The 27,918-nt window shown below is 47.8% G+C and overlaps 1 protein-coding gene across 4 annotated transcripts; it reads right to left on the reverse strand.

Annotated features, from left to right (window-relative positions):
• Positions 1-4,511: 4,511 nt before the first annotated feature.
• SLC34A2 (solute carrier family 34 member 2) lies at positions 4,512-27,761 on the reverse strand. Of its 4 annotated transcripts, none has more exons than XM_009206623.3 (13): positions 27,482-27,761; positions 20,712-20,826; positions 20,479-20,613; positions 18,964-19,092; positions 17,034-17,177; positions 15,328-15,439; positions 13,573-13,768; positions 12,585-12,680; positions 11,705-11,825; positions 10,100-10,267; positions 8,921-9,037; positions 8,704-8,828; positions 4,512-7,152 (listed from the first exon to the last, which is right to left on the reverse strand). In XM_009206623.3, the coding sequence occupies exons 2-13, from the start codon at positions 20,821-20,823 to the stop codon at positions 6,538-6,540; spliced, it is 2,070 nt and encodes a 689-aa protein (XP_009204887.1). In that variant the 5' UTR covers positions 20,824-20,826; positions 27,482-27,761; the 3' UTR covers positions 4,512-6,537. The 4 variants fall into 4 exon arrangements, with proteins under 4 accessions (XP_009204887.1, XP_003898602.1, XP_017814110.1 ...); XM_003898553.3 differs by having other exon boundaries at positions 20,479-20,616; positions 27,482-27,552; XM_017958621.2 differs by having other exon boundaries at positions 20,781-20,826; positions 27,482-27,528.
• Between the last annotated feature and the right edge of the window lie 157 nt (positions 27,762-27,918).

The following is a 27,918-nucleotide window of genomic DNA, read 5'->3' on the forward strand; positions in this document are numbered from 1 at the left end:
CAGTGGCAAATCATAGCCCACTGCAGCCTCCAACTCCTGGGCTTTTGTGATCCTCCTGCCTCAGCCTTCTAAGTAGCTGGGACTACAGGCTCACACCATCATACCTGGCTAATTTTTAAAAATTATTATTATTGTTGTTATTGTGAGACACAGTTTCATTCTCTCACCCAGTGGCACGATTCTTGGCTCACTACAACTTCTGCCTCCCAGGTTCAAACAATTCTCATGCCTCAGTCTCCTCAGTAGCCTCCTGAGTAGCTACTGAGGGACTACAGGTGCCCGCCACCATACCCAGCTAATTTTTGTATTTTAGTAGAGACAGAATTTCACCATGTTGGACAGGCTGGTCTCGAGTTCCTGACCTCAAGTGATCCACCCACCTCAGTCTCCCAAAGTGCTGGGATTACAGGCGCAAGCCACCGCGCCTGGCCTAGACAATTTTTTGTAGTGACAGGGTCTCACTTTGTTGCCCAGGCTGGTGTTGAACTCCTGGGCTCAAGTGATTTTCCCACCTCAGCCTCCCAAAGCACTGGGATTGCGAGGTTGAGTCATTGTGCCTGGCCTGAAGCTAATGATTAACTAATGCACCCTGGTGAACCTGTGTCACCACGCCAGGCAAGAGACAGGAGGTTTCTTCTCTGAAGGAATTAACCAAAGGAGCCACAGTAAGAAGGACCAAGGGTGGGTGATGAGCTGCAGGAAATACAGCAGACTGAAGCCACGGTCTACACTTCAGTGTTGAATTCTGTATCCGTTATCTTGTGCTGTGTAACAAACAACCTCAAAATTGTAACGTCGTAAAAACAATCACCATTTTATTTGGTTACTCCATGGTCAGCAATCGGGACGGGCTTTTCTGCGCTGTTCTACTGGCCCCACCAGTCAGGCAGGATGCTGGCTGGATGCTCTATGGTGGCTTCATTTGCATGGCTGGTGACAGTGCTGACTGGATGCTGGGCCTGTCTCTGCTCCAGGTCACTTATCCACAAGATTCTAGAAGACAATGGAGCAATACTTTCCTTATGCCGAGGCAGTGGTTTTCAAACTATTGATCAATCTTGGGGCAAAAATACATTTTCACACACACATGGACTCAACGCATAGACCCCAAAATTTTATTTTCTCTATATCCTTTCTTGGGTTTGAAAGAAAGAGAGAAAGAAAAAAGGAGGGAGAGAGGGAGGGAGAAAGTGCAGAAGGTGAGCAAAAGAAAGAGAGACAGAGAGGGAGGAAGGGGAGAGGAGGTGAGGGAAGGGGAAGAGAGAGGGGAGGGAAGAAGCCAAAAGGTTGTCAGGTGATTGAAAGCAACTGGGGAAGATTATTTATAGGTAGATGACAGCACTGATGAAAACAAAGAAAGAAAATGTTGGTGCACTATTTAGTTCTGCAGTTTATCACATTTATATAATAATAATATTGTAAATATTAACTACTGGTTGGGAGAAGGAGTCATTGGTAGTGAGGGTGAGTGGCATGAGAACTAAATTCTGTCTTCTCCAAAACAGATCAATGGTTGCGTTAAGAAAAAGCCACTATAATCATGTGATAACTGCAGAACAAAATACAGAAGAAAGCACTGAAAGAGCTGGAAAGGATGATTGCCCCTGGGGAGCCAGACAGGAGTACTGGACAGAGAGGGGAGCAGAGCAAATGGCAATGTTGTTTATTGTACATCTCTAGAGATTTGATTTTTTTTCTGAGATGGAGTCTTGCTTTGTTGCCCAGGCTGGAGTGCAGTGACATGATCTCGGCTCACTGCAACCTCTACCTCCCGGGTTCAAGCGATTCTCCTGCCTCAGCCTCCCAAGGAGCTGGGATTACAGGCACCCACCACTCCTGGCTAATTTTTTGTATTTTTAATAGAGATAAGGTTTCACCATGTTGGCCAGGCTGGTCTCAAACTCCTGACCTCAACTGATCTGCCTGCCTTGGCCTCCCAAAGTGCTGGGATTATAGGCATGAGCCATTGCGCCCGGCCAGACATATGTGATCTTCAATCTTGACAAATAATAATGTAAAAAACCCTTTTAAGGCCAGGCGCGGTGGCTTGCGCCTGTAATCCCAGCACTTTGGGAGGCCGAGGCAGGTAAATCACTTGAGGTCAGGAGTTCGAGACCAGCCTGGCCAACATGGTGAAACCTCGTCTCTACTAAAAATACAAAAATTAGCCAGCCATGGTGGTGGGCACCTGCAGTCCCAGCTACTTGGGAGGCTCAGGCAGGAGAATCACTTGAACCCAGGAGGTGGAGGTTACAGTGAGCCGAGATCATGCCACTGCACTCCAGCCTGGGTGATAGAGCAAGACTCTGACTCAAAAACAAAAACAAAACCTCCTTTAAAATAACACTCACCACTGCCATTAGTTGGGACTAGAAAGTGAGTTTACAGAGCAACGATTTGTTTTGGAAATGTTGAGTGGTCCTTGGCTCCTGTCCCGTGGCTGCGGAGCCCAGTCCGAGGACTGCTCCCAGGCCATGTGGCATTTATTCAGCTCATCCTAATAATCCCAGGCCAGTGCTGGCCTCGGTTTCTTGGGTTGGTAGCAGCCTTCTTGATTTGGCATGTCACTTTGGAAATACTCAGAGGGAGAAAAATGCAAACAAGCGTGGGAAGTGTGTCTTGTACATCTGCCATGCATGTTCATCCCCTATATTTTGAGGCAGAGCCATATGCCAAGCACTTACAGTAAACCCACCCTGGCTAAATATTTACATAGATTGCTTCATTTGCATAATCACAGGAAACCAAGTGTTACTGTCCCATATTCCAGATGAGGAAGTTGCTATTGAGACAGTAAATGACAGAACTACGAGTGAAACCCAGCAACCTGAGTGATTCCAAGTCCAAATTCACTGTGCTCTGCAATCCGGATTAAGCCCTCAGTACAGCTGACCTACAAAGAGGTGTGACCTGCTTAGTCCTGCAAATGTTTCTTAAAGTCAACTCTTCCGTAGCAAGTTATTTATTTATTTATTTAAGAGTTTAGCTCTTTTTGCCCAGGCTGAAGTGCAGCGGCACGATCTTGGTTCACTGCAACCTCCTATTCCCAGGTTCAAGTGTTTCTCCTGCTTCACCCTCCTGAGTAGCTGGGATTACAGGCACCCGCTACCACACCCAGCTAGTTTTGTATTATTTATTTATTTATTTATTTACTTATTTACTTATTCATTTATTTCAGACGGAGTCTCACTCTGTCGCCCAGGTTGGAGTGTAGTGGCGTGATCTCGGCTCACTTCAAGCTCCGCCTCCCAGGTTCAAGCGATTCTCCTGCCTCAGCCTCCCAAGTAGCTGGGACTATAGGTGCCCACCATCACGCCCAGCTAATTTTTTGTATTTTTAGTAGAGATGGGGTTTCACTGTGTTAGCCAGGATGGTCTTGATCTCCTGACCTTGTGATCCACCCTCCTCGGCCTCCCAAAGTGCTGGGATTACAGGTGGGAGCCACTGCACCCCACCTAGTTTTGTATTTTTAGTAGAGACAGGGTTTTACCATGTTGGCCAGGCTGGTCTTGAACTCCTGACCTCAAGTGATCCACCTGCCTCGGCCTCCCTCCCAAAGTGCTGGGATTACAGGCATGAGCCACCGCACCCAACCAACATGTTATTTGACTAGCACAGGTGGTTGGCAGAACACACAGCACTGAAAGGCCATACTTTCCATTCAAACCAGAACTTTGTTTGAATGCAGCAAAAAGGTAGTGGCACTCCAAGGAAACAAGCAAGGAACAACTAAGAAACTCTATCCTGTTTTTCTCAGGCTGAAAAACGCTAACTTGGAAAGGGTGGCCCATTGCTCTTTTTCCTTTCAGTTTTTCCTTACTCATCAGGAAGGCAGAGAGCATGGGCAGAACGTGTACAAAACGTGAAATCAGGCTGGGCAGGGTGGCTCATGCCTGTAATCCCAGCACTTTGGGAGGCCGAGGCGGGTGGATCACCTGAGGTCAGGAGTTCCAGACCAGCCTGGCCAACATGGTGAAACCCCGTCTCTACTAAAAATACAAAAATTAGCTGGGCGTGGTGGCACACACCTGTAATCCCAGCTACTTGGGAGGCTGAGGCAGGAGAATTACTTGAATCCTGGCGGCAGAGGTTGCAGTGAGCAGAAATCACACCACTGCACTCTAGCCTGGGCGACAGAGTGAGACACTGTCTCAAAAAAAAAAAAAAAAAAAAATTAGTGAAATGAAAACAATTGAGTTAGTTTTGTGCAATGCCCTCACTGTTCTTTTAGGAATAAAATACATGTGTGAGCTACAAGTAAGAGCTACGTCATGTCAGTGATTCCACAGACGAGTTAACAGGCCTTATCTTTGTGTTTGAAATTGGCATTGCACAATATAAAACTACACTTTTCCCCAGGTTTTTGAACAAGAGGCTCCACAAATTATGCAGCTGGAGGGTCAGATAGTAAGTGGTGGGTAGTGACATTCGGTAAGGGAAGAGACCTCACTTCTTTATAAAATAGATCCAAGGAGGTCCCTATTTCCCTGTAATTAAAAACAACGTACTCCTTTTGGGTTTGATTATTTTATTTATCCCTTCCCACAATCAGTTAAAAAAAAAAAAATTACAATCAGGCCTGGTGTGGTGGCTCACGCCTGTCATCTCAGCACCTTGGAAGGCTGAGGAGGGCGGATTGCTTGAGCTCAGGAGTTTGAGACCAGCCTGAGCAATACAGTAAGACCCAGTCTCAAAATTATTATACAATCAATGCAAGTACAAAGATTCAATTTTTAAAAATCACCGGAGTACAAAGATGGCCACAGCCCCTGCCCGGGTTTAACTTACGTATATACAGAGTGGGTGGGGCGGGCATGGCCACAGAGGTGGTATTACAAAATATACAAAGTGGTTTCTTTCTTTACATTTCATAGAAGAACCCTGCCTCATTTCCAAATGAGAGCGCTAGAAGCACAAATCATCCAGACCGTTTACCATATAACTTATGAAAAATGCTGTACAGGGGTGTGACTATAAATATCGAGTATTCAGCTCTGTTTGGGAATTGGTATCTACAAGGGGGAGGGTCAGGGGAGGACTGTCTGATATCCTGACCTGCTGGGGTGGTGGAGAAGCTGGGATGGGGGAGGCCCCAGTCTTGCCACACAGCTACACCCACTCCTCCTTTCCTAGATAAGGCTGGAGCTCACTGGCCGGGAAGAATTGGAATGGCTGAGGGTGGGGTGGGGGCAGTCGTGTAATAAGGCAAGAGGCTGTGGAAGGCACAGAGAAGGCATCTAGGATGAGAAGGAGCACACCCCTTTGACCCGGGGACATACCTGTGCTAGACTGTACTCAGTGATCCCAGTTCACTGGGCAGTCCAGTTGGGTACAGCTTTCCCCAAAAATCTGGAGTTTTGCAGGCATGGAAAGAGGACAACTAATCAAAGCCCATCTACGGGAAAATGGAAAAATGTTTGGAAAAAGATTCCAGTGGGTGGGTGCATGGAAAGAAGGAAGTAAACCCCGCAAGTCATCTTGCACAGAAAGTGAGGAAGCAGAGCAGGGGGAGAGCTATTCCAGGCGCAGATACTCCCTGGGTTTCAAGGTGGCAGCATGCAGGCTATGAGCCTGGAGAACTTGCACGTTTTATTTCAAAAGATCCAACAGGGACGGTTTTTGTTATCTAACCAAGAGAGGAGCATTAGGCTTTAGCCACAATGCTTTTTAATTTGGCTTCTTAGTTTGCTAAATTAAGAACCTGAGGCCTTTTTGGCAGATAAACCATATCCCCTGAATGCTATGCTACCCATTCCCCACTTTCTTCTCCTCCATCTGCCCCACTCTCTCTGTCTCTTAGGAAGACAAGAGCAGCAGGTGAGCACGTGTATCCAGCCTGAACTCTCTGTAGTTCAGGTGTGGCTCCCATTCCCGAAGCATGAGGACAAGGACACTGCAAGTGAAGTGCTTGGACTAGCACACCTGCCCACGTGAGGAAACCCTGACGGGGAATGTGGGGAGTAGTAGGAAGTGGGATAGACCCACACCTGTGGTCTGCAGTTTCCAAACAATGACACTATGTCCCCTGACCCGGGCTGATCTGGGGCAAGGAGGCCATGGAGCTGCTGCTCTTGGTTGCCAGACTTTGGTTTAAAAAAAAGGGAGAGGCCTGAGCTTGATAGTCATGGAGAATATACTTCCTTATCTTAGAGAGCCTCTCATACATTCCTTCCCTGGGCCTTTTCTTTCTGAAGATGGTTTTTGAGTCTGAAAACAGGTTCTACTGACCAACCCAGCTAGGTGCAGGATTAGACCCCCGTCCAGCCAGGTGCATTCTCTAATTCTCTTTAGGTACTGTCCTGTGCCTTCCTGGAGTAAAAGACTACTGAGTGACCAGGGGCGGGAACAAAAGTGCCCTGCAGACCTATCCACCAAGCCAAAGGGAATCGAGTTAGGTAGGACTGCACCAGTTTCATTCGCTAATGGGGAACAAATCTCCTCGAGGTGGTGAAAGGGTGCAGGGTGCAGAAGTGGGAGAGAGGAGAGCATGCAAAACTTAAGGCCCATCCCCCCACCTCTGACAATCCGGGCCTCCCCCTACAAGGCTGTGCATTCGGTCTTTGAGTCTGGGGCACGGACCTCACCCTGAGCCTCTCTGCTAATGGTTATGTTATCAAAGGTCTCAGGGGCCTTGACAGGGACACCCTGCGCCTCCTGCCCCTCCTCCAAGTCCTTGCAGCACTTGCTGCAGCGGCAGCAGTTGGGGCAGCCACACAGCAGGCAGCACACGCGGCAGCACACGCGGCAGCAGCAGCAGCAGGGCATCTGGAAACAGCCGGTGAACTTGGAGATGACGGCGTCCCAGGGCTTTAGCGAGTGCATGCACAGTGGCAGGAAGTTCCAGTTCTGGAGTTTCTTGGGCAGGACGCGTGGACAGCGGGACTGCAGGAGTCGGAGGCACAGTACCAGGATGATGATGAAGACGACGGGAACCCCGACGCCCACCAGCACCGGCCAGCCGGCCAACGAGAGGCCAAACACCGTCAGCGGGATCAGGAAGAAGAAGATGATCAGGTAGAAGACGGCGAACCAGCGATACTTGGCAGAGATGTTGCCCAGCCCCTTGGCCATGCGGATGGGCAGACGAGTGAACGGGATCGGGTACCACAGTAAGATGCCGGAGATGTTGAAGAAAAAGTGGCACAGGGCGATCTGCAACACAAGAGGTTGGACAGGTGAGGGGCCTGTTGCCTAATGGGGTGGCAGTAGGGAGGAGGGGACGGGGGAGGTAAGCTAGCAGGCATCACAGGTAGCATAGTCTCGGGCCTTCCAGGCCTTCCTTGTCTTTACGGTTCAGCCCAGAGAGCACCTGGTTTCCATGAGGACCTACTACATGTCTGGGAGGGCCAGGAGCACTCAACTGTGCATTAGCTCAATCCTCAAAAAACACTCTACAGAGTGGCAACCATTATTTCTTGACATGAGATAATGGAGGCTCCTCAACTCCCACAGGTGGGAGATGGAAGAGGTGGAAATTCACATCCTGGGATCCTGGCTCCAGAGGCCAGGCGCTTAGTCACTTTTCCAAGGCTGCCAAGGTGCAAAGTACCATGCCCAGGCTATGAATCAGCACTGTCCAATACACTAGCCGCATGTCCACACGGAGATTTGCTTTAAGTACGAAATACACACTAGATTTCAAAGACTTAGTCCCAGAAAAGAACAATGTCAAATATCTCAATTTTTGACAGACTGATTACATGTTAAAGTGATAATGGTTTAAATCAAGCACATTATTGAAGAATGAATCTGCCTGTTTCTACTTTTAAAAATGTATCTGCTAAAATCTTTTAGGATGACATATGTGGTTAATTTATATTATATGCTTGAATTTCTATTTCTGTTGCATAGATTGCTTTGCCTCATCAGATCTGTATAATAATCCTAATGAGATAGGGGTTATATCCTCCATCTTTCACATGAAGGAATTGACACTCAGGTTAGATCACTTGCCAAAGGTCATTTGGGATGTAAATGGTGAGCTAAGAATTCAAATCTCAGGCTGGGTGCAGTGGCTCACGCCTGTTATCCCAGCACTTTGGGAGGCCAAGGCAAGTGCATCATGAGGTCCAGAGTTCAAGACCAGCCTGGCCAACGTAGTGGAGCCCCGTCTCTACTAAAAATACAAAAAATCAGTCAGGCGTGGTGGCAGGTGCCTGTAATCGCAGCTACTCAGGAGGCTGAGGCAGGAGAATCACTTGAATCCGGGAGGCGGAAGTTGCAGTGAGTGGAGATCGTGCCACTGCACTCCAACCTGGGCAACAGTGCGAGACTGTCTCAAAAAAATAATAAAATAAAATAAAATAAAATAAATTCAAATCCCAAAGGTCTTGCACAAAGTAACCTAGATGGTCCACGCCAAGGAGTTCTCCTAATTGTAAAGTTCCCCACAGGAGGCAGTGAGGAGATGGGAGGTGGTGGCTGTGCTTCTTAAGTACCCTTTCTACATCTATATCAAGGGGCCACCCCACTTCTGCTGAAACCACCACCAGTTATGGGAGTCTTACTGCCTGTCTCAGAACTGATAGTTTTGATTGTTCTTATATCAAGGTCCTGAAAACTTTACCTGTGGCTTCCCCTCCACATATCAGTTCCATCTTTTGGACAGCACAGAGAAAAGCCTGGCTCTTGTTAGAGACCAGTTTGCAAGATCATGTGTGGTCCCACCCCCAGGGCCCCTGCCCCCGGGCCCCGAGTCCTCACCTGGAGTGAACTCCTCAATGTATTGCCAGGGCTGGCTAAGGCGGCCAGGATGGCGGTGGTGGTGGTGCCGATGTTGGAGCCCAGCGTGAGTGGATAAGCCCTCTCAATGGTTATCACTCCGATTCCTTGGGGGGGATACAAACACAAACACATCAGCCCCATGGGATGACAGGAAATGGCAGTGGTGGCCAGAGGGAGAAGCTCAGGAATAACTCACCAATCAGGGGAGTCAAGGCCGACGTGAACACAGAGCTGCTCTGCACGATGAAGGTCATGCCTGCCCCGACGAGGATGGCCAGGTAGCCAGTCAACCACGCAAAGGGAAAGGGGAAATCTGGAAGACAGAAGGAAGATATATCAGGGCCTCTCTGGAGAAGGAATGGGCTGGTGGCCTGGGGCAGGGGCTGGGCTTACGGGTGAGGTTGTACAAGCACCGCCTCATCCCATATATGGTCTCAGATTACAGAGTAGAGTTTTAGAATCCAGTTTCATTCCCCATTGTCTTTTGCTCCACATATTCAGATGGAAAAACCAAGGATGCAGGTAAGTGTTATGGAAACAAAAACACAGACTCCCTGGAGGTCAGGTTAGAAAGAGTGAACCCACCCAACTAACCACTCTCCTTCCAGAAAGGCTGAGAGTATGCTTCCTCCCCTGCCCTGGCCTCCCATTAGCACCCACATTCGACCTTCAACCTCCATGTCTGCCTTAAGGAGTATCAGGAAAACATGCCTACTGAGTCTTCCACCCAACCAGCACCAGATCAGGCCCTGCCTTTCCCACAAGCATTCAGAGTTGCTCTGTTCCCCCAAGACAACCTGGGGTGGGGGACGAATTTTCTTGGCTATATTTAACTGAGTTGTCATGGAGTGATGATGTCATTGGCTTAGTGAGCTCTCATTGGCCAGGACACCCTACTTGGCAGGAAATCCTCTTGGCCAGCAGTCTCATTGGCCACCTCTAGATGCTGATGTATTTACACATCACATTTCCTTCACAAGAGTGAAGGGAGGTGGGGGTGAGGGTGGACACCTGGGGTCCTTTTTCTATGGGGTCTTGACAGAGCCAATAAAGCCCTGATCATACAGGAAACCCACTAGGAAGGAAGGCCTGATTCACAGTATAGATAGGATACTTCCTATAAGAAGATAGGAACTTCTTCTCAGGACCTTGCCAACATGCAATGGAAGCTTGGGCCTGCTCCCTAGACCCCACCCAGGACACCAAGAACATTTCCACGTGAATGATATCCTCACTTCTGCTGCTGATTCAATCTGAGAGAGAAACTCCATGAAGAGGCCATTGCTGGATGGGAATCTAAAGCACCCTCACACCCCATGCAGTGGCCATGATGACACCATCCCTCAAGGCTCACAAGTGAGGGCAGTGTACCTACCAGTGTTGATGGTCTTCTTGATGACAGTGGCGACCTGCCCCTTGAGCACAGAGCCCAGGATCTTGACAATCATGATCAGGCAACCACAGAGGACCAGCAGGGAGATTATGAGCAAGATGATACCCACAGCAAGATCCGGGAGGTGGAAATTCACGAAGATATGCTGGCCTAAAAAGACCACGAAGAACCTTGTCAGGAGGGCATGGAGCCACCATGGCTATAGATTGTTATTTATTCCCCCAGATCCTATCTTTCCTACGAACAGATTCCTGGTTGTTAGTTTGACATATGGCAGCCCCAAATCAAGACAGCCCTTCTCAGCCTCCTTTGCAGCAAAGGGCACCACTGAGATTATGTCATAATCAGTGGGATTGCATGAGGCTGGAAGATCAAGTGATGACTTTAAAAATCACACAACTACTCAGGGGCAGACCCAGCCCAGTTCTGTCTCTAAAGACTATGCTGTGGATGGTCTAATTTTTTTTACTAATGATAAGTATGCTTTGAGGGGTTCGATGGGTAAGTCAAAGTAAGGGGCATTGCTAATTATAAAGCCCCTTCTGCATGCCCTAGATAATTCCAGCAAAACATGGTTATGTGAATTAATATATAACCATTATATAGTGCCTAGAATGTGGGAGGTGGTATGTTAACTTGGTTCTTTGGGGTAATCATACCTAGAGTATTAAAGTATACTGCTCAAAATTAATGTAGTGGGAGGGTGGGAAGAGAGAAGCAGAGATATACAAAAGTATATGCAAGGAGTAATTAGAATAACGAAGGGTAGCTGGGTTGGAAAAAACATTACAGCTTCTTAATAATCAGAGCATCATGCAAGCTCACTGTCTGTTCAAGTGCTATAGCCCCAGTGCCCTGAAATGGGGCCCGCTGTACAGTGGGGACTGATTGAGTGAATACATCTGTTCTATGTGGGTCCCACATCTTCCTTCAAATCTGGTTGTCATCTCCCTAAAGTTATTCTATTTTGAGACAAGCTACCTCCCTGTTGCCCAGGCTGGAGGGCAGTGGTGTGATCTTGGCTCACTGCAACCTCTGCCTCCTGGGGTTCAAACGATTCTCATGCCTCAGTCTCCAAAGTAGCTGGAATTACAGACTTGTGCCACCATGCCTGCCTAATTTTTTTGTATTATTTGTAGTAGAAACAGGGTTTCACCATGTTGGCCAGGCTGGTCTCGAACCCCTGGCCTCAAGTGATCGGCCCACCTTGGCTTCCCCAAAGTGCTGGGATTATAGTCATGAGACACCATGCCTGGCCCCTAGAGTTATTGACTAAAGGAGTCTGAACAAAGCACATACAGGAAACCCTACAAAATCTGTTGGGCTTTTCTGAGGTGGTGTGGAGCTGGCAAAGGAAATGGACTCCAAGTTCCAGTTTTCCCCTTGCTGTGGGACATTGGGCCTGTCACCTCAGTTCCTAAGCCATAGTTTCCTCTGCTGTGAAAGTGTGTGGCTCCTGCTTGATGTAGGGCAGGTGCTTAGTGACTCCTACTGTCCTTTTCTTCACTTACTGGGACTTCACACAGATAAATACGTCACCCCCAGACAACACCTGTCATAGCGGCCAATCCACTGAGTTCCACTCACATTTGGCGATGTTCTCCTTGTAGGTCACATTCTTTATGGTCCAGGTTTGGATGCCATCCGTCCAACAGAGGGAAGGGGAGGTGCAGTTAGCCGTTGAGGGAACAGTGACGTTCATCTGGGTCTGGATGACAAACATGACAAATGCCCACAACGTTGGCTTTTAGTGGGGAATGGGAGGCAATGGCAGGGGTGGGAATGAACGGGCACAGACACCACACACGGTGCATGTAGTGTGGTCCCAACAGAACAGTTCTTTTCTCTCGAAGACTTATTTGTCACCTTTATTAGAAATCTCTTAGAATAACTGAGGACAACTGAAATCAGCCTTCACCATTTAAAAACATCTAGTTTATTTTAGTCTCCAGTCTTTAGCACCCCACAAAAACATACACGTACACCCCAGAAGCAAGGGCAAGCCACAACCCAGGTGCAAAGCAGGCTGGGTAGGTTCCTGACAGAGGGCATGAATGCTCTGAGCCCAAGCAGGGGGAATACTCTAGAAGAGTCTGGAAAGTAAGAGAGAGAATACTTGCTGCCAACACCCATAGGGCGTGCTGGACTATTTCCACAAGTCCCTCCAAAAATGAGAACAGAATGGCAGGCAGAGCTAAGTCTTGTCCAAGAAGCATGGAAATAACAAACCAGGAATAATGTATCCCTGGGATGGGGCAAAAGGGAGTCTGTCTGTCCTACTGTTTACCTGCATTCGGCATTCATTCAGGGACTTGTTTTCTAAAGGCATTCACTGGTCACTTTTGACTTTTCAGGGGCTCCCAATATTTCTTTCCCCTGACTTTCTATTTAAATTCCTTGAAGGCAAGATTTGGCTTAATGTTGAGATGCAAAGGTTCACCCACCCGGGACTATCTTGGAAACGTACCATGTTGGTAAAAGTTTTGCACCAAATCTTGACAAGACTCTTGTTTTTCGCGGTTTCATCGTTCATTGCAATTTGGCTGATAACTTTTTTATCCAGCTGTGGAAACAGTAGACAGGAGACCATCAGTACATCCTCAGAACTGATTTAGGACACAAACCCAGGGGGTTGCAGTGAGAGGGGCTCTAAGGAGATAAATGTGACTGTGAGCTCCCAGAGAGGCAAAGTGGGGCTCGCTCTATCTGCAGAGGCACTGATATCTAGGGAGTAGGCAGTAGATAGTTTCTGGATGACTGAATGGCCAAGAAAACCAGTAAGAGTGAAATCACAAGGTCCTAGCAAGGACCCAGGGAGAAGGGGCTGAGATGACTCTAGGCAGGAAAGGGTAGATCATACTTTATTAAGTCCACTGGTGTTGAGGACAGCAGTGGGAACAAAGTGGTCTCAAGTGTCCAGTCTTAAGAAGCACTTCCACCCCAATAAAGGTGGCATATCATGGAAGTCAAAGTAACCGTCAAGGTCACTCTATCAGGTGGCCCTAAAGTTCTGCCTCCCTTGGCCTTTTCCAGAGGCAGCTACAGAGTAGTGTTTATTCATCCATTTATTTTTTAAAAACAATCTCACTTTGTCACCCAGGCTGGAGTGCAATGGCACAATTCTCAGCTCACTGCAGCTTCAACCTCCCGGGGTTCAGGCGATCCTCCTGCCTCAGCCCCCCACCTAGCTGGGACTACAGGTGCACGCCACCATGCCCAGCTAATGTTTTGTATTTTAGTAGAGACGGGGTTATGCCATGTTGGCCAGGCTGGTCTTGGATTCCTGACCTCAAGCAATCTACCCGCCTCGGCCTCCCAAAGGGCTGGGAAAACAAGGGTGAGCCACTGTGCCAGGACCAGAATAGTGTTGTAGACACTCTATATCTGTCAGCTCAGGTAGGGGATGTGGTGGATAGGAAATCTGTCTCTTTCTCTCTCTGAAGGAGCCAAGTTACCTGGACAATGAGCTTTGTGAAGGGCTTAGTGATGACTTTGAGAAGATCTGGTGCATCTTCTCCATTCTTGAAGTGGAAGCTCTCCACTATAAGCTGGGTTACAATCTCAAGGTAATGGGTGGCCACCTCCACAGGCAACAGCACCAACACGGAGAGCCAGTTGAAGAAGTCATGGACAGTGGCTCCTGCAAAAGCTCTATGGGAGGGAAACCCCGACAGCCAGATTAGTCACTAAGCAAGTGGGCACCATGTGAGGTGGGCCATTACCTGTGTCATCTGCCACCCTCTGCTAGGTGTCACCTATGGAAGTGTGCACATGTATGCAATCTCATTTTTGTTCTCTCATAGCAATCCCCAAAGTGGCTGGTATCTATATTCCCGTTGGCCAGATGAGGAAGCTGCGGGCCAGCAAGCATGTTACGGCTGGAATAATTAGCTCAGCAATCACTGTTTCGAAGAATTGCATCAAGGGCACTTTTGTATCATGTATATAGAAGCCTACCTTCTTTTGGAAAGGTGGGGACCAGTATGAAGGCAACCAAAGCCCTCTATGAGGAGTTTTCAATTGTTCCAAACACAGAGAAGTCATAAATCCCCAAAGCAATTTTTTAAAAATTTAACTTAAAAAGACTTCCACGCAACTGAATTCTTAAACTTTTTTTTTTTTTTAAAGGTCTTGAAAGTGATGAAACATGAATAGTTTCCATGGGAAACAAGGCTATTTTGCATCCATCTGAGGAGGTTCAAAGATTCCTGCTCGATTCCATCTTATCTCCAGATTTAAAAAGCTCTGTTCTGGATGTTGTCTTCAATGAAACAGCTTCCCCTTAAAAAAAAAAACTGAAGAAAAAAACCAAAAAACAAAAAACGTAGCTAGAAGAGGCTGAGAAACACTTAATTTTCATATTAACCTTTTTGAAAGAAAAGAGTTTCCAACTGTCTACTTGCTCTATTTTCAGATTTTATGCAAGCCAGAAACTGCACTTTGTTTTTTATTAACTTGTAAGCGAAGAACAAAGAAAAGGTAGAATGGGTTGAGCTGACTGAAAGTGGAAGTTTTAATAAGTTATAATTATGACCAAACAAAACAATATTTATTTATTAATTTTTTTTCTTTTTTTTTTTGAGATGGAGTCTCGCTCTGTCACCCAGGCTGGAGTGCAGTGGCGTGATCTCGACTCACTGCAACCTCCACCTCCTGGGTACAAGAGATTCTCCTGCCTCAGCCTCCATAGTAGCTGGGACTACAGACACTTGCCACCATGGCTGGATAATTTTTGTGTTTTTAGTAGAGATGGGGTTTCACCATGTTTGTCAGGCTCCTGACCTCAGGCGATCCGCCTGCCTTGGCCTCCCAGAGTGCTGGGATTACAGGCATGAGCCACCATCCCCAGTCCTAATAAATTCTACTCTTCTAACTGGCCTTGTTTCAATTCCGCCACCCAGCGGCTAAGTTTCTAGCTAGAGTTTGCATTTATTTAGTGAACTCAATGTGCTGTGTGCTCTACCTGCTGGATTGTATATTTAATCAGTGGTGAGAGATAGTATTATCCCTGCTCTGCCGATCACGGAGCTGAGTCTAATCAGCTGGTGAGTATGTGATCCAACCCTAGCCATACCTCCCTGTGATTACTTCTAGGAACTCCAGGAATGAACCTGATAAGCATGTCATCTTTGACTGGTTAAAAGTAGTTACAACAACATGGCCGAGAACAATAGAGCTGATATCGCAAAGGCTGGTTTTGAGCCTCTTACCTTCTGAACTCACTTCGGTCTCCCACCTGCATGAGTGCAACAATAGTGTTGGTGATTGACGTTCCAATGTTGGCCCCCATGATAATGGGGATGGCAGCCCGAACAGTGAGCACTGGAGGATGGAAAAGTGCCATTAGCAAGCTTAGAAAGGCAGCTTGGAGGCAGGCTAAAGTGACCCATGCTGATATCCTCTGAAGAAGTAGTTTTTATCCCCTATGGAAGTGAATTCTTAAACTTTTTTTTTTTTTTTTTTTTTTTTTTGCACCTCACTATGCACCTCACTATGAATCTGATGAAAGTGCCTTTCTAGATTCCTCCCTCCTCCCTATTGCAGATCCAAGGCTAGCCTGAAGGAGACCAGGAGGCACCCACTGATTAAGGACTTAGGTGGAGTGCCAGGGCTTGCACGTACAGGTGAGTCAGTTGTGCATGGCACAAAGGCTCGCTTTTAAGGAAGCATCATTTCTTTCCTTCTTTTTTTTCTTTTTTTGAGACGAATCTCGCTCTGTCACCCAGGTTGGAGTGCAATGGTGCGATCTCAGCTCACTGCAACCTCTACCTCCCAGGTTCAAGCGATTCTCTTGCCTCAGCCTCCCGAGTAGCTGAGATTGGAAGCACGTGCCACCACATCCAGCTAATTCTTGTATTTTTAGTACAGACAGGGTTTCACCATGTTGGTCAGGCTGGTCTCAGCCTCCCAGAGTGCTGGGATTACAGCCATGAGCCACTGGGCCCAGCCAGGAAGCATCATTTCTGTGCTAGATATCAGACACTTCATTCCAGGCAGTGTAACTTTTTCAAACAAACTCAGCATATTGCTGCACTTTTTTTGACATAAACAAGTGAAATATTTTGAAAGTGTAATACCTTTTTCTAACTGGACCGGAAACATTCTAGTTAATTTTGGCTACAATGCTGGCTTGGAAAGAAAAATAGTTCTGGCCAGGGGCAGTGGCTCAGGCCTGTTATCTCAGCACTTTGGGAGGCTGAAGTGGGAGGATAACTTGAGCCCAGGAGTTTGAGACCAGCCTGGGCAACACAGTGAGACCCAAGTCTCTATTTAAAAAGAAAATAGAGAAAAGAATAATAATAATCAGTTCAAACTGGTCCCCCTCAGAGAGTCTGTCCAGCCTAGCTGCAGCAATTATCAGGCAGGTACAAGTTTAGTGTGCCATCTCCCCAAGCTCAATTGTCCCAGAGCAATTTGTGATGAGATTAGTTGTCTTTCTTCTTAGCGCTGAGAGTGGCCCTGTCCCAGAGAACTAACTTTCTGCAGTGATGGAAATGTTCTGTGTCTCTACTTCTCAGTAGGGTAGCTGCCAGCCACAGGTGGCTCTTGAACACTTGAAACGTAACTAGTACAACTGAGGAACTGAATGTTATATTTTAATTTTAAATCAATTAAGGTTCAATAAAATTAAGTTGCCACATGTGGCTAGTGGCTGTAGGTCTGGAAAGCACAGTCCTAGAGAATTCAGAGCTGAGAACTCCAGCAGCAGGGTCTATTTCCAGATCCTGCCATCGAAATGGAAACAGGAAGTTGCCTTGGATCAAGAGGGGAACACACTGTAGCCAGGACAAGATAGGAAGACAATGGTAACAAGGCCTGGACATATTCAGCGTGAATTCCTGCCCACCCCTTCCCTCCCCCAGATAGACAAAAGAGTGTCTGCAATGCAGGTGGGCTCATGGGTGCCCTGACTCACATGAAGAGGCCACCATGCTGACAACGATGGACGTTGAGGTGCTGGAGCTCTGCACGAAGACGGTCACCAGCACCCCGATCACCAGCCCCAACAAAGGGTTGGACATAATAGAGCTATTGCTGAAGAACTGTCCTGCCATTTTTCCTGGGGAAAAAAAACAAAAAACAATCATAACGTGATCGAGGGGGATTAGGTAGGCAATGAGTAAACAGAAGCCTCCATCCAAGGCCAGCTGGCTGTGGGTTGGAGAGTCCAGCCTCCAGTCTCCATCCCGGCAGTCACCCAGGGAATCTTGCTTCCCCATGTCTCTTCCCAGTGCTGCTGATAAGGCAGGAAACCCACTGGCTGCCCACACGTGCCTCCTGTCTCTGTCTCTCTGCCCTGGTTCCCGACCCACTGTGAGCCCCCGGTTAGTCTTGTTCCTTCGCCCTGCATCCTCCCACTCTTCAAACACTCCTCGGTCAGCAAGCCCTTCCATGCTCAGGAATCCAGCCTCAACTCTGTACTGGGACCAGTGGGTGCCAGTGAGCCTCCTGGATGTCTCTGGGGTGTATACCTAATTCAGATTTATCCTCCAAAAGTAGATCTCTCTATCCGCCCTTAGCCCTAGCACCAGCCTGTAATTGAATGGTGGGAGAGTTATCCTCAAGAGTGTGCCTGAGATCATCAATGCATTCCCAAGTCCATTGTATAAAGAAGATGGAAGCCCAGAGGATGCAGATGAATTGTCTGAGATAACCAGACAGCAAAGCCCATAGCCAATGTTCCCATGGACCAGGGAGCCCAGAAACAATGTTCAGGAGGCCGGGTGCAGTGGCTCATGCCTGTAATCCCAGCACTTTGGGAGGCCGAGGCGGGTAGATCAACTGAGGTCGGTAGTTGGAGACCAGCCTGACCAACACGGAGAAACCCCGTCTCTACTAAAAACACAAAAATTAGCCAGACATGATGGTGCATGTCTGTAATCCCAGCTACTCAGGAGGCTGAGGCAGAAGAATCGCTTGAACCCGGGAGGCGGAGGTTGCGGTGAGCCAAGATCGCGCCATTGCACTCCAGCCTGGACAACAAGAATGAAACTCTGTCTCAAAAAAAAAAAAAAAAAGAAGTTTTTGCCCCTCATGTTCTCCCATGAATGCCCACCTCCCCAACTCTCCCAAGCCACACAGATGGGTTCCCAAGAGAGGCACCAAGGGTTGCAGAAATCCATGGTCCTTTGTGACACCCAGATTTGAGACTGAATCTTACTCTGCTAATTACAGGCTGTGAGTCTCAGGCCTGGTTCACGATATCTCCGTAAATGGGAGAGCTTTGGGAAAGAATGTTTGATAGAGGGCCCCCCAAAATGCCTGCACCCAGTAGACACTCAGAGTGCTGCCTGTTTGTTTCTGATGTCACCATTGAGGTATCAAGGTAACCAAGCACAGGGTGACTTCACTTCCGGGTTCTCACACTGCATGGGCACACGCAGCCCTGAGGGCTGTGTAGGTAACTACAATGGATGCAGATTCCTCCAGCCCAGAGAAGGGGCTCTGTCCTTCCCCCAGCAAGGGCCCACCTTTGAAAGGGCGCTCTTTCTCATTCCAGAATTCTCTCTGGTGGGGAGGATATAGGAATTCCTCAGCTAAGTCTTTATGTCAAACAACTTCCTGCCTGGGGTTTGTGGACAAACTCAACTGGCTGATAGCTTGGAATAGTCTCTAGCCCCAGTTCCTGGCCTAAGCCACCTGGGCCAAGTCATAGCCCTTTGTGTAGGCCTCGGTTTTCTCTTCTGTAACAGAAAGCATAGACTTCATAAATGATCTGAGGTGGGTTCCAGTCCTAAAACACTCAAGGAGGCTGCAGCTGGAGAAGGCTTGCTGAGTTTTATTCTCGGAACCACATTTCATGATAACGCCCCTCACCCCCAGGCCTTTTGGTCTTTCATTCTTACCTCCAACCAGCTGGAAGGCGCTACTAAGAACATCCAGGGAGCACACAAAAAAGTAGAGAAATCCAAGAAGTAAAATCAATCTCCCAATCCCTTGGAAGACACAGAGAATCTTCCCTTTGGTGTCTCTCTCTGCAGCGGGTGGGGTGGCGGGAGAGAGAGAAAGGCATGAAACTTTCAGTGCCGGAAACACTGAGAAGTTCGGCAATGAGCTCAGAGCTCCCCCCGCCTCCCCTTCCTTCCCAGCCTGGCAGCCGTAAGTTCTTATGTCTAGCGAGGCTTACAGATGGGACGCAGCCATCGCTGTAGCTTTCAAAGCAGTTACCACTGTGGTCTATTTAGCTGAAACCCCTGGTAAAGTGCCTCTAAAGGATTTGCATTTGGGAGGAGGGGTTCAATGTGGTCTGTGACAGAAAAACCAGGCTCCATGCTCAGCTGAGCCACAGTGTCGCTGAGTGAGGCATTTAACAGCACTCGCCACCTGCTAAGTGCAGGGTCGGAGATAATGGCTGTCACGTTCCGAACAGCAGAGTATTTTCCAGAATGCAGCTGCACAGCAGCAATCAGCCTCAATTTATGGAGGGCTTGGGGCATCATACATCCTGGGATGCTACATCGTTCATCGTTAACTACTGTTTACTCCACTGGCTTTTAAAATGGTTCTCATCTTACCCCTCCCAGCTCTTTCCTTCCTACCTCTCCTCCCCACCCCACACCCCAATCTCCTTTTTCCTCCTTGCTGTCTAGTTCACTGACAGACCTTCTGCCCTACACACACTTGGAAATGAAACAGTGATTGTTTGCACCAGCTGTCTGGCTGCGTATTTTGTTTTTCTAGAAACCTTCCCTAATGCCCATATTTGGGTGAGGGGACCCCTCTGAAATCTCTCTGAGAAGAGGGGCCTTTTCTGTTTATCACTGTATCCACAGCATCTCCAAACCAGTACCTGGAAACTGTTCTCCCACAGCGGATTATAAGGAGCCAGACAATGTCCATCTTTGCTACAACCACAGTGCCGGGCACATTTGTTGAATGAATGACCCCCAATTGCTCCAACATGCTTTGACTCAACCTCAAAGATGGGAGGGTGGCCAGACACCGTGGCTCATGCCTGTAATCTCACCACTTTGGGAGGCCAAGGCGGATGGATCACAAGGTTAGAAGTTCAAGTCCAGCCTGGCCAACTTGGTGAAATCCCATCTCTATTAAAAATACAAAAATTAGCCTGTAATCTCAGCTACCCGGGAGGCTGAGGCAGGATAATTGCTTGAACCCCCGAGGTGGAGGTTGCACTGAGCCAATGTCGCACCATTGCACTCCAGCCTGGGCAACAGAGCAAGACTCTGTCTTAAAAAAAAAAAAAAAAAGATGATGGGAGGGTGACATCCCTAGCCAGGACCCTTGCTTCAAGGGCATCAGAACAATGAAAAGGGGGAGGGACACGAGGATGGTGACACCGTGAACCACAGGAAGTTTCCTGTTTCCTTCCTGAATGTCTCAGCTGGCTTCACTCTTACCTGACCACTTGATCCCCGAGTCCTGAAGCGTGGGTAGGTTCCAGGGGTCGTCCACCTCAGTGGGCTCCTCTATCAGTGTAGCCGTGGAGTAGGTCGGCAGAAGTTCAAACTTGGTTACAGGTACCTCAGTGTTATCTGCTGAAACAAGCAAAAGGGGTCATGAGGAAACAGACCTGGGTCTCCTGCAGACCCCTCACAAGAGGCCGATCTGCAGACAAACGAGCGACACTTACTTTTGTTGGTCTCTTTGCTTTTATCAGGGGTGATGGGTTGCTGACTTGTAGCCCCTTCGAGGTACTTACTGGGGTTGGGCTGGGCATCTCCCAATTCAGGCCAGGGAGCCATGGTCTGTGGATAAGAAAACAGTTTAAAGCAGCAGTCATGGAAAGGAGGCGCACCAAGATGCTATAAGAGGAAGAATCATCGGTTGCAAAGCGTCTACTGGGTGGGGGGTTCGGGGGAAGGTGGCAGCAAAAGGAAGGGAAGGATTTCATACTTATGCCCCCTAAGTGTGGCATCTTAAGTGCCATATTTCAGTCCTCTGTGGTTCCGCCTCACTCACCCGGTCACTAAAGCAAACTACTTCTTACAATGTTGAGTTAGCTGCACGCACCACCTTTAATCTCCTAAACTTGTTTTTTGTCTTGACTCTCTCCTTCAGTCAAAAGCAGGGAGCAACGGGTGCCGTGGCTCATGCCTGTAATCCCAGCACTTTGGGAGGCTGAGACAGGTCGATCACCTAAGGTCAGGAGTTCGAGACCAACCTTGCCAACATGGCAACTAAAAATACAAAAATTAGCCAGCGTGGTGGCACATGCCTGTAGTCCCAGCTACTCGGGAGGCTGAGACAGGAGAATCGCTTGAACCTGGAAGGCCTGGGAGGCAGAGGTTGTGGTGAGCCGAGATTGCGCCATTGCACTCCTGCCTGGGTGACAGGAGTGAAACTCCATCTCAAAAAAAAAAAAAAAAAAAAAAAGGCAGGGTGCAAGCCCATTCATCTTTGTTGTCTCATAGCATACCAAATCCTCACAACCCTTCAATGGCACTCCATCTACTTCTTATATCAAGACAAGTGCACTGCAGATCTATGCAAAACCTTGTCCGGTGAAATTTAACAGATTTATACAACTTAGTATGTATGTGAATATATATGCAGGGGCCAGGCAAGGTGGCTCAGGCATGTAACTCCAGCACGTTAGGAGGCCAAGGTGGGTGGGTTTGAGACCAGAAGTTTGAGATCAGCCTGGGCAACATGTCAAAACCCTGTCTCTACTAAAAAGACAAAAATGAGCAGGGGGTGGGTGCCTGTAATCCCAGCTACTTAGGAGGCTGAGGCATGAGAATTGCTTGAACCTGGGAGGCAGAGGTTGTAGTGAACTGAGATCATGCCACTGTACTCCAGCATGGGGGATACAGAGCGAGTCTCTGTCTCAAAAAAAAAAAAAAAAATATATATATATATATATATATATATATATATATATATATATATATATGCAAGTGTTTGTATACCATCTGCGTGTTTTACCTACCAGCCAGGGCTTCTGTGAAAAGTGTGATGGACCTGGTTTTAAAATCCAGCAGTGCCGCCTATTAGTGGGTGTGTATTTAGGCAAGTCCCTTTATGCCTCTGAGCATAAACTGCCAGTTTATCCATCTATAAAATGGAACAGTTCTTGCAGGGTTATGAGACTAATGGTGAAATTAAAAGTCTAGAAAGTGACTGGCATTGAGGAGGCATCCAATAAATAGCAGCAATTATTACTATGTCATGTTGTCTGGATTAATCATCCTTTGTTAGAACCACATTCTTTTCAGCCTTCATAAAAGACCTTCCTACAATCCATTTTCTTCACAAAGCCTTTCTCAGTTACAAGGCACTTGACACACCTCACATTCCAGTCCTTGCAGTCCTTTTTCTTTGACACTAGACAATTAGTCCTTGTCCATTAGACACAGCAGTCCAATGGACTGGAAAAAGGCAATTCACAGAAAAGGAACAAATGGCTAAAATGCCCATTAAAAAAGAAGCAATCCAAGCTGGGTGCAGTGGCTCACGCCTGTAATCCCAGCACTTTGGGAGGCCGAGGCGGGTGAATCATCTGAGGTCAGGAGTTCGAGATCAGCCTGGACAACATGGTGGAACCTCGTCTCTACTAAAGATACAAAATTAGCCAGGCGTGGTGGCACGCACCTGTAATCCCAGCTACTCAGGAGACAGAGGCCGGAGAATCACTTGAATCTGGGAGGCAGAGGTTGCAGTGAGCCGAGATCACACCATTGCAACCCAGCCTGGGCAAGAAGTGTGAAACTCCATCTCAAAAAAAAAAAAAAAAAAAAAAAGAAGCAATCCAATATATTCAAACTAAAACAGTGACAACTATCAAAGTAGCAAAAAGAATTTAAGTTTATTATGCTGTGCTGGAAAAGATGTTATGAGTTGAACACTGCTAGAAGCTCTGGAAAAGTTAGCAAACTGTCCAAAGTGCCTTTCGTTCATCACACATCTGTGACCCAGTCATTTCACTCTAGGAATCAGGAAGCTAGGAATATTTGCTCTCAGAAATACCTAATCTGCACTGATCGCTGTTTCCAAGAGGGCTTTCTAGAGCGTGAGTCCACCTGACCCCTTTTCTCTTCAACCTGTTTCCTGCTTACCAAACTGCAAAGCCTACCAAAAAGGAGACTTTGTCTTGTTCATTACTTCATCTTCAAGGTCTTAAGCTCTGCTGGGCGTATTTATGACAGAATGAATGGGATGTAGACCAGAAAGATATTTGCTGCTCTATCATTTACAGTGTTAAAAAATAAAATAAAATAAAGAGAAATTACTCCTTCTAACTATGGTATGTCCATACATTGTAAGAGTATGCTATTAAAAAGGTTATACTGCATCAGTAAAACCATAGGCAAATGCTTTAGATAAACCGTGAATCTAAAGCACTTCTTTTTCCCGTTCACAGCATCATCTCAACAAGGCAGACAAGATCCAGAAATGTTCTCTGGGGTTAAAGTGGGTGGTGAGGCTGTGGGTGGTTTTTTAAAATTTTCAAATTCTTTTAAACGATGCAACTCAATCCCTAAACCCACAAAGGTAAGATGGCTCAGTGATACCTGGAGAGAGGGACTCACAGTGGGGGAGGACTGGTTCTGCAGAGGCCTGCCTCTCACTACATGCAACCCTGAGCCACTCTGAGCTTCAGTTTCATCATTTCAAAAATGGGGACAATACCATCTCGCTTACTGAGCTGTTATGAGGACTAATTGGTTAATAAGTGTAGTGAGGCTACAGCAGAATAAACTGGCAGAATAAACACTCAGAACTCTTGTTTATTCTTCATGACACAATGTGGAAATGCACTGTGTCACGAACAATAAACAAGAGTGTTTATTATGTGGAAATGCATTGTGGCTGCACTGTGTGTACCCTACACCATAAGCTCTTCATCTCCAATGTTCAGCACAGTAGTGAATTTCAGTCAATATTTGAATAAATGAACCCAAAGCCTGTGAGAGAAAGATGCTAACATTTGTTCTGTGGCAGGGGAGTGTCCTATGCAGTTTGTGGCCTCATTAAATCTAATAAGGAAGGAGGTTTTCTTCTCAGTGTACAGACAAAGAAACTGAGGCACAGAGAAACAGAGAAGCTTGCCCCCAGCTACCTGGAGCTGGTGTCAGGATATGAACCCAAGACTGCTGGCTCCAAAGCCAGAAGCTTTTCCATAGATCTCACAGCGAGGGGCAAAGGTGGGAGGAGGAATTCTCCAGCCCTCAAAGCACCAGGGGACCCAAGGACCTTAGGTCTAGGCACATTGAGGGCTCTGAGTGTTTTTGGATAGCTAGCTAGACTGGCATGTCTACAGGTCACTCCCACGTGGTCATTCAGATGCTGGAGATGCCCACCCAAGAATGTTGCAATGGCTGAGCAGGAGCATGCGGTTGGGGGTGGGGGGAGGAGGGTGGGACGGGCGCAGGTATTACATGGTGCAGGCAGAGAATGTACCCTGGAGCTCTGAGCCCCTCTGAAACCTTTCTCCTACCCTCATAGACCTGGCGCAACCACTGCCTTGTTTTCTCCCAGCCTTCCCAAGGCCTCACTCCAGCACATTCTTGCCACCTACCAGAAGCGGCAGAGGAAGGGAGAAGTCATCATTTGGAATCTTTTTACTAAAGCCCACGGAGGGGCTCCCCTGCTACCCACACTGGCCTCTATAACTGAGTTGCCTGTGTGCCTCACCCTCTTGGCTCCACTTCCTGTCCCACATGGGCACCCACTGCCAGAAAGAGCTCTTATTCTTTCTCAAAGACCCAGGAGAGGAACTTTCTTGACTCGTCTCAGACTTGGGAAGCAGGGGAATGTAGGGCACCTGGCAATCACCCAACCCCTACATTCACATTGTTTGGGCTTCTCCAACCAAGACCTGTTCTGGGGCCCCTTGTATTCAGAGCAGCAGTCAAGGCCATCTGAAGAAATGGGGAGAAGAGGAAGCCCAGGGCAGTGGTCCTGTGAGGAACCAGGACATGGACACACAGTCTCCCACCAGATGGTGGCCTTCACCAGCACAGGGAGTACAGTATGGCCACCGTATCCACAGCACATAGGACAGTGCCAGGCACATGGTAGCCAGCAGTGTTTATTAAGGACTTTGTGCCTGGCACTTGCAAATTGGTGCACAAATTTACTCACAGCATTTCATGTATCTATGTAAACTAGAGTCTCCTTTAGAATGAACAGTATCCTCGTTCTAAAGAGGGAAAACCTGAGCCGCAGAGAAGGTAATTGCTTCAAATCACATAGGCACCAAACACTGCAGAGATAAGTTCAACCTCATGCAGGCCAATGTTCTCAGGATGCCCAGGAAAACTTTCTTGTACTTTGAAAGAATGACTCCGTGCTTCAAACATTCCCAAGAGGGTGATGGCTCTTTTTCCTCTGCTTCCCTTACAGCCATCACAAGGAACAATAATCACCCCTATAGGCTAAGGATGGTGGCTCACACTTGTAATCCCAGTACTTTGGTAGGCCAAAGTGGGAGAGTCCCTTGAACCTGTGAGTTTGCAACCAGCTTGGACAACACAGCGAGACCCTGTCCCTACATTACTGCTAATAATAGTCTCTTCAAGGACACAGTGGTGGTAGTGATGAGAGGAGTCAAAGAAGCAATTGGCCTGGGCCTCACATGGCTAGATAACTTCCGTTTACATTTTTGATGTCACACACTAATAAAATTTTAAAGACATTTATTCTATCACTTTAAACTTGGGCCATATCACCAAACCTCACCCTCACCATGCGCTATCAATTTGTATTTTTGACATCTTAAAATAAATCCTGTAAATAACTTCTAACTATATCATTTATGCTGCATTGTATTGGGGGGGTTAAAGCAGTTAAATTTGTAAATATAAACATCTTAAACATACCGCAATCTTTTTATAGCCCTCTTTTTGTACCTTTGCATTTTTAAAATTCACTGAGATGAATAAATTCCCTTGGATGTCCTGATTGCTCCCTGCTGTCCCCAGAATGGAAGTGGGGGTGTGGGTGAGGATGGAGGGATGGAAGATGCCTGAAACTGGTTATTAAAGCCCAGTTTATTCCAAAGAACTCTGATTCTGAGAGGCTGTTTTCCTCATTACATTGAATTCGGGCTATTTTTGTGTCCCCTTTGTGTCTAACAGCAACAATCAGAAGCCCATCTTCATACCACAGGGCACTTGCTTCAGTGAGACGGTTGAGCAATCTGGGAGAGTTTTGGATGGGGCAATTTGTTTAGTATCCAATCCTTTTACAAAGCACGCCCTTCTTATCACCCATTTCCCAAATTACAAAAGCAGAGAAGATCATGATCAGCTGGCATGGGACAAAAGAAGCAGTCTTTTTTATTTTCAATTATTTTTTTTAACAATCTGAAACAACGGCCACTCCTACAGGCACAGTTTTCCAAGAATACCCAACCCAGGACAAGTTAAAGAACTGCCAGCACACAAGGGAAGAAGGAAAAAGGAAAGAAGGACAAGGCCCAGAGCGATCAGGGCTAACACATAAACCCCCTGGGGCACCTGAACAGGAAGAGCGGACTCGGAGTGATGAAATCCATAAGCTGCTTCCATGAAATTAACATGTTTGAGAAAGGGATCTCCTCAAAGAAAACGAGATTCCAACTCTCCTCAGCGCAGTGCGAGCCACCCGTGGCAGGCATCGCTCCACAGAACGTGAACTACCTCCACGCCATGCAGCCCCCTACTTTCTGGCCTGAGGATGTGCAGTCCCCAAAGCCAACCACTTCTGTGCACATCTCTTTGTAAGTCATCTCCCCAGCCTGCTCACCCATTTCTGGCTTGGAAAACAGAAATTGTGGGTTTTGCTCCCCAAGACAGCTGAGGACGGACCCTTTGCTGATGGCCACGGGCCCTAATAGAAACAAACTAAGGCTGTCTCCTAGGTACCCTAAATAACTAAACAAGCACTGTAGCACGTGGAAGTCACACTTGGGTGGGGGGCAGTGTCGCATCACCAGGCAGCCACCACAAACCTAGAATTTTCATGGTCCTGAGCTGTCGCATTCCCCTTCTTATAAAGGGTGGAAGACGGCAGCCCAGGGGCTCACAGGGACTAGCGTTAAGTCACATGGCTAGTTGGTGACCCAGCCACAAAGAGCCTAGCCATCCTGATTCCTGGGTGGAGCCTTCTATCCCCTGGGCCTTTCTCTTCCAAACCACGACTCTCAAAACAGTGATCATTTTAGAATCCGCAAGTGTGGTTGATTAATAACACTGTCAATAGTAAGAGTGTAGCAGTAAGAGCTGTAATAAAATCAGTAACCGTGACATTAAGAAGAAAACAGCTTGAACATTGTGAAAAGCTTTGTTTTTTTCACTTCTGTGGCCCAAAGCCAGCCAAGTTCCTTGAAGTCAGCATCGAGGGGTATTTACAAGAATTAAGTGAATCAAAGTCCTTGAAAGAGCCAGGAAGCGCCCCTGCCCCGGCGGCGGTACTCACCAGCGCTCCCTCCGCAGGTGCTGGGCTGGAGGCGGCGGCCAGGTGGAGCGCAGCGCCCCGGGTATATATGGCGAAGGTGTTGCGCAAAGAGGCCTGCGGCCGCTGTCATCACGCCCCTCGCACATTCCAGGACCGCCTGCCGCCGCCGCCGGGGCACTGCCTACCTGCCGCCTTAATGAGCCCATCGAGACCTCGCCCGCTGCGCAGAGAAGACGGCCGGCCAACCAAGCTGCCGAGAGAAAAGCTCCGACTGGCCCCGCCGCGCGAACGGGCCCGAACGGCCCCGAACGGCCCCGCGCCCCTTGGCGCCCCGTGCGCCCTAGCCTGGCTGGTGCGCGCCCTCACCCGCCCCGACTCGGTCGCACGAGATTCCCGCAAGTGGGGGCTAGCGAGGCTCTCCCGCTCCTGCCTTCTCCTTAAGAACTTGAACCTCCTAG

The sequence above is a fragment of the Papio anubis genome, chromosome 3 (assembly GCF_008728515.1).
Source record: "Papio anubis isolate 15944 chromosome 3, Panubis1.0, whole genome shotgun sequence".
Classification (NCBI taxonomy): domain Eukaryota; kingdom Metazoa; phylum Chordata; class Mammalia; order Primates; family Cercopithecidae; genus Papio; species Papio anubis.

Excerpts from the sequence above, each read along its gene's own strand:
- SLC34A2 (XM_003898553.3), bottom strand. The coding sequence starts at position 20,823 with ATGGCTCCCTGGCCTGAATTGGGAGATGCCCAGCCCAACCCCAGTAAG. Across the intron at positions 12,681-13,572 it reads TCACAAAGCTCATTGTCCAG|CTGGATAAAAAAGTTATCAG; the intron begins GTAACTTGGCTC and ends CTGTTTCCACAG. Across the intron at positions 7,153-8,703 it reads CATTGAGGAGTTCACTCCAG|ATCGCCCTGTGCCACTTTTT; the intron begins GTGAGGACTCGG and ends CTTGTGTTGCAG.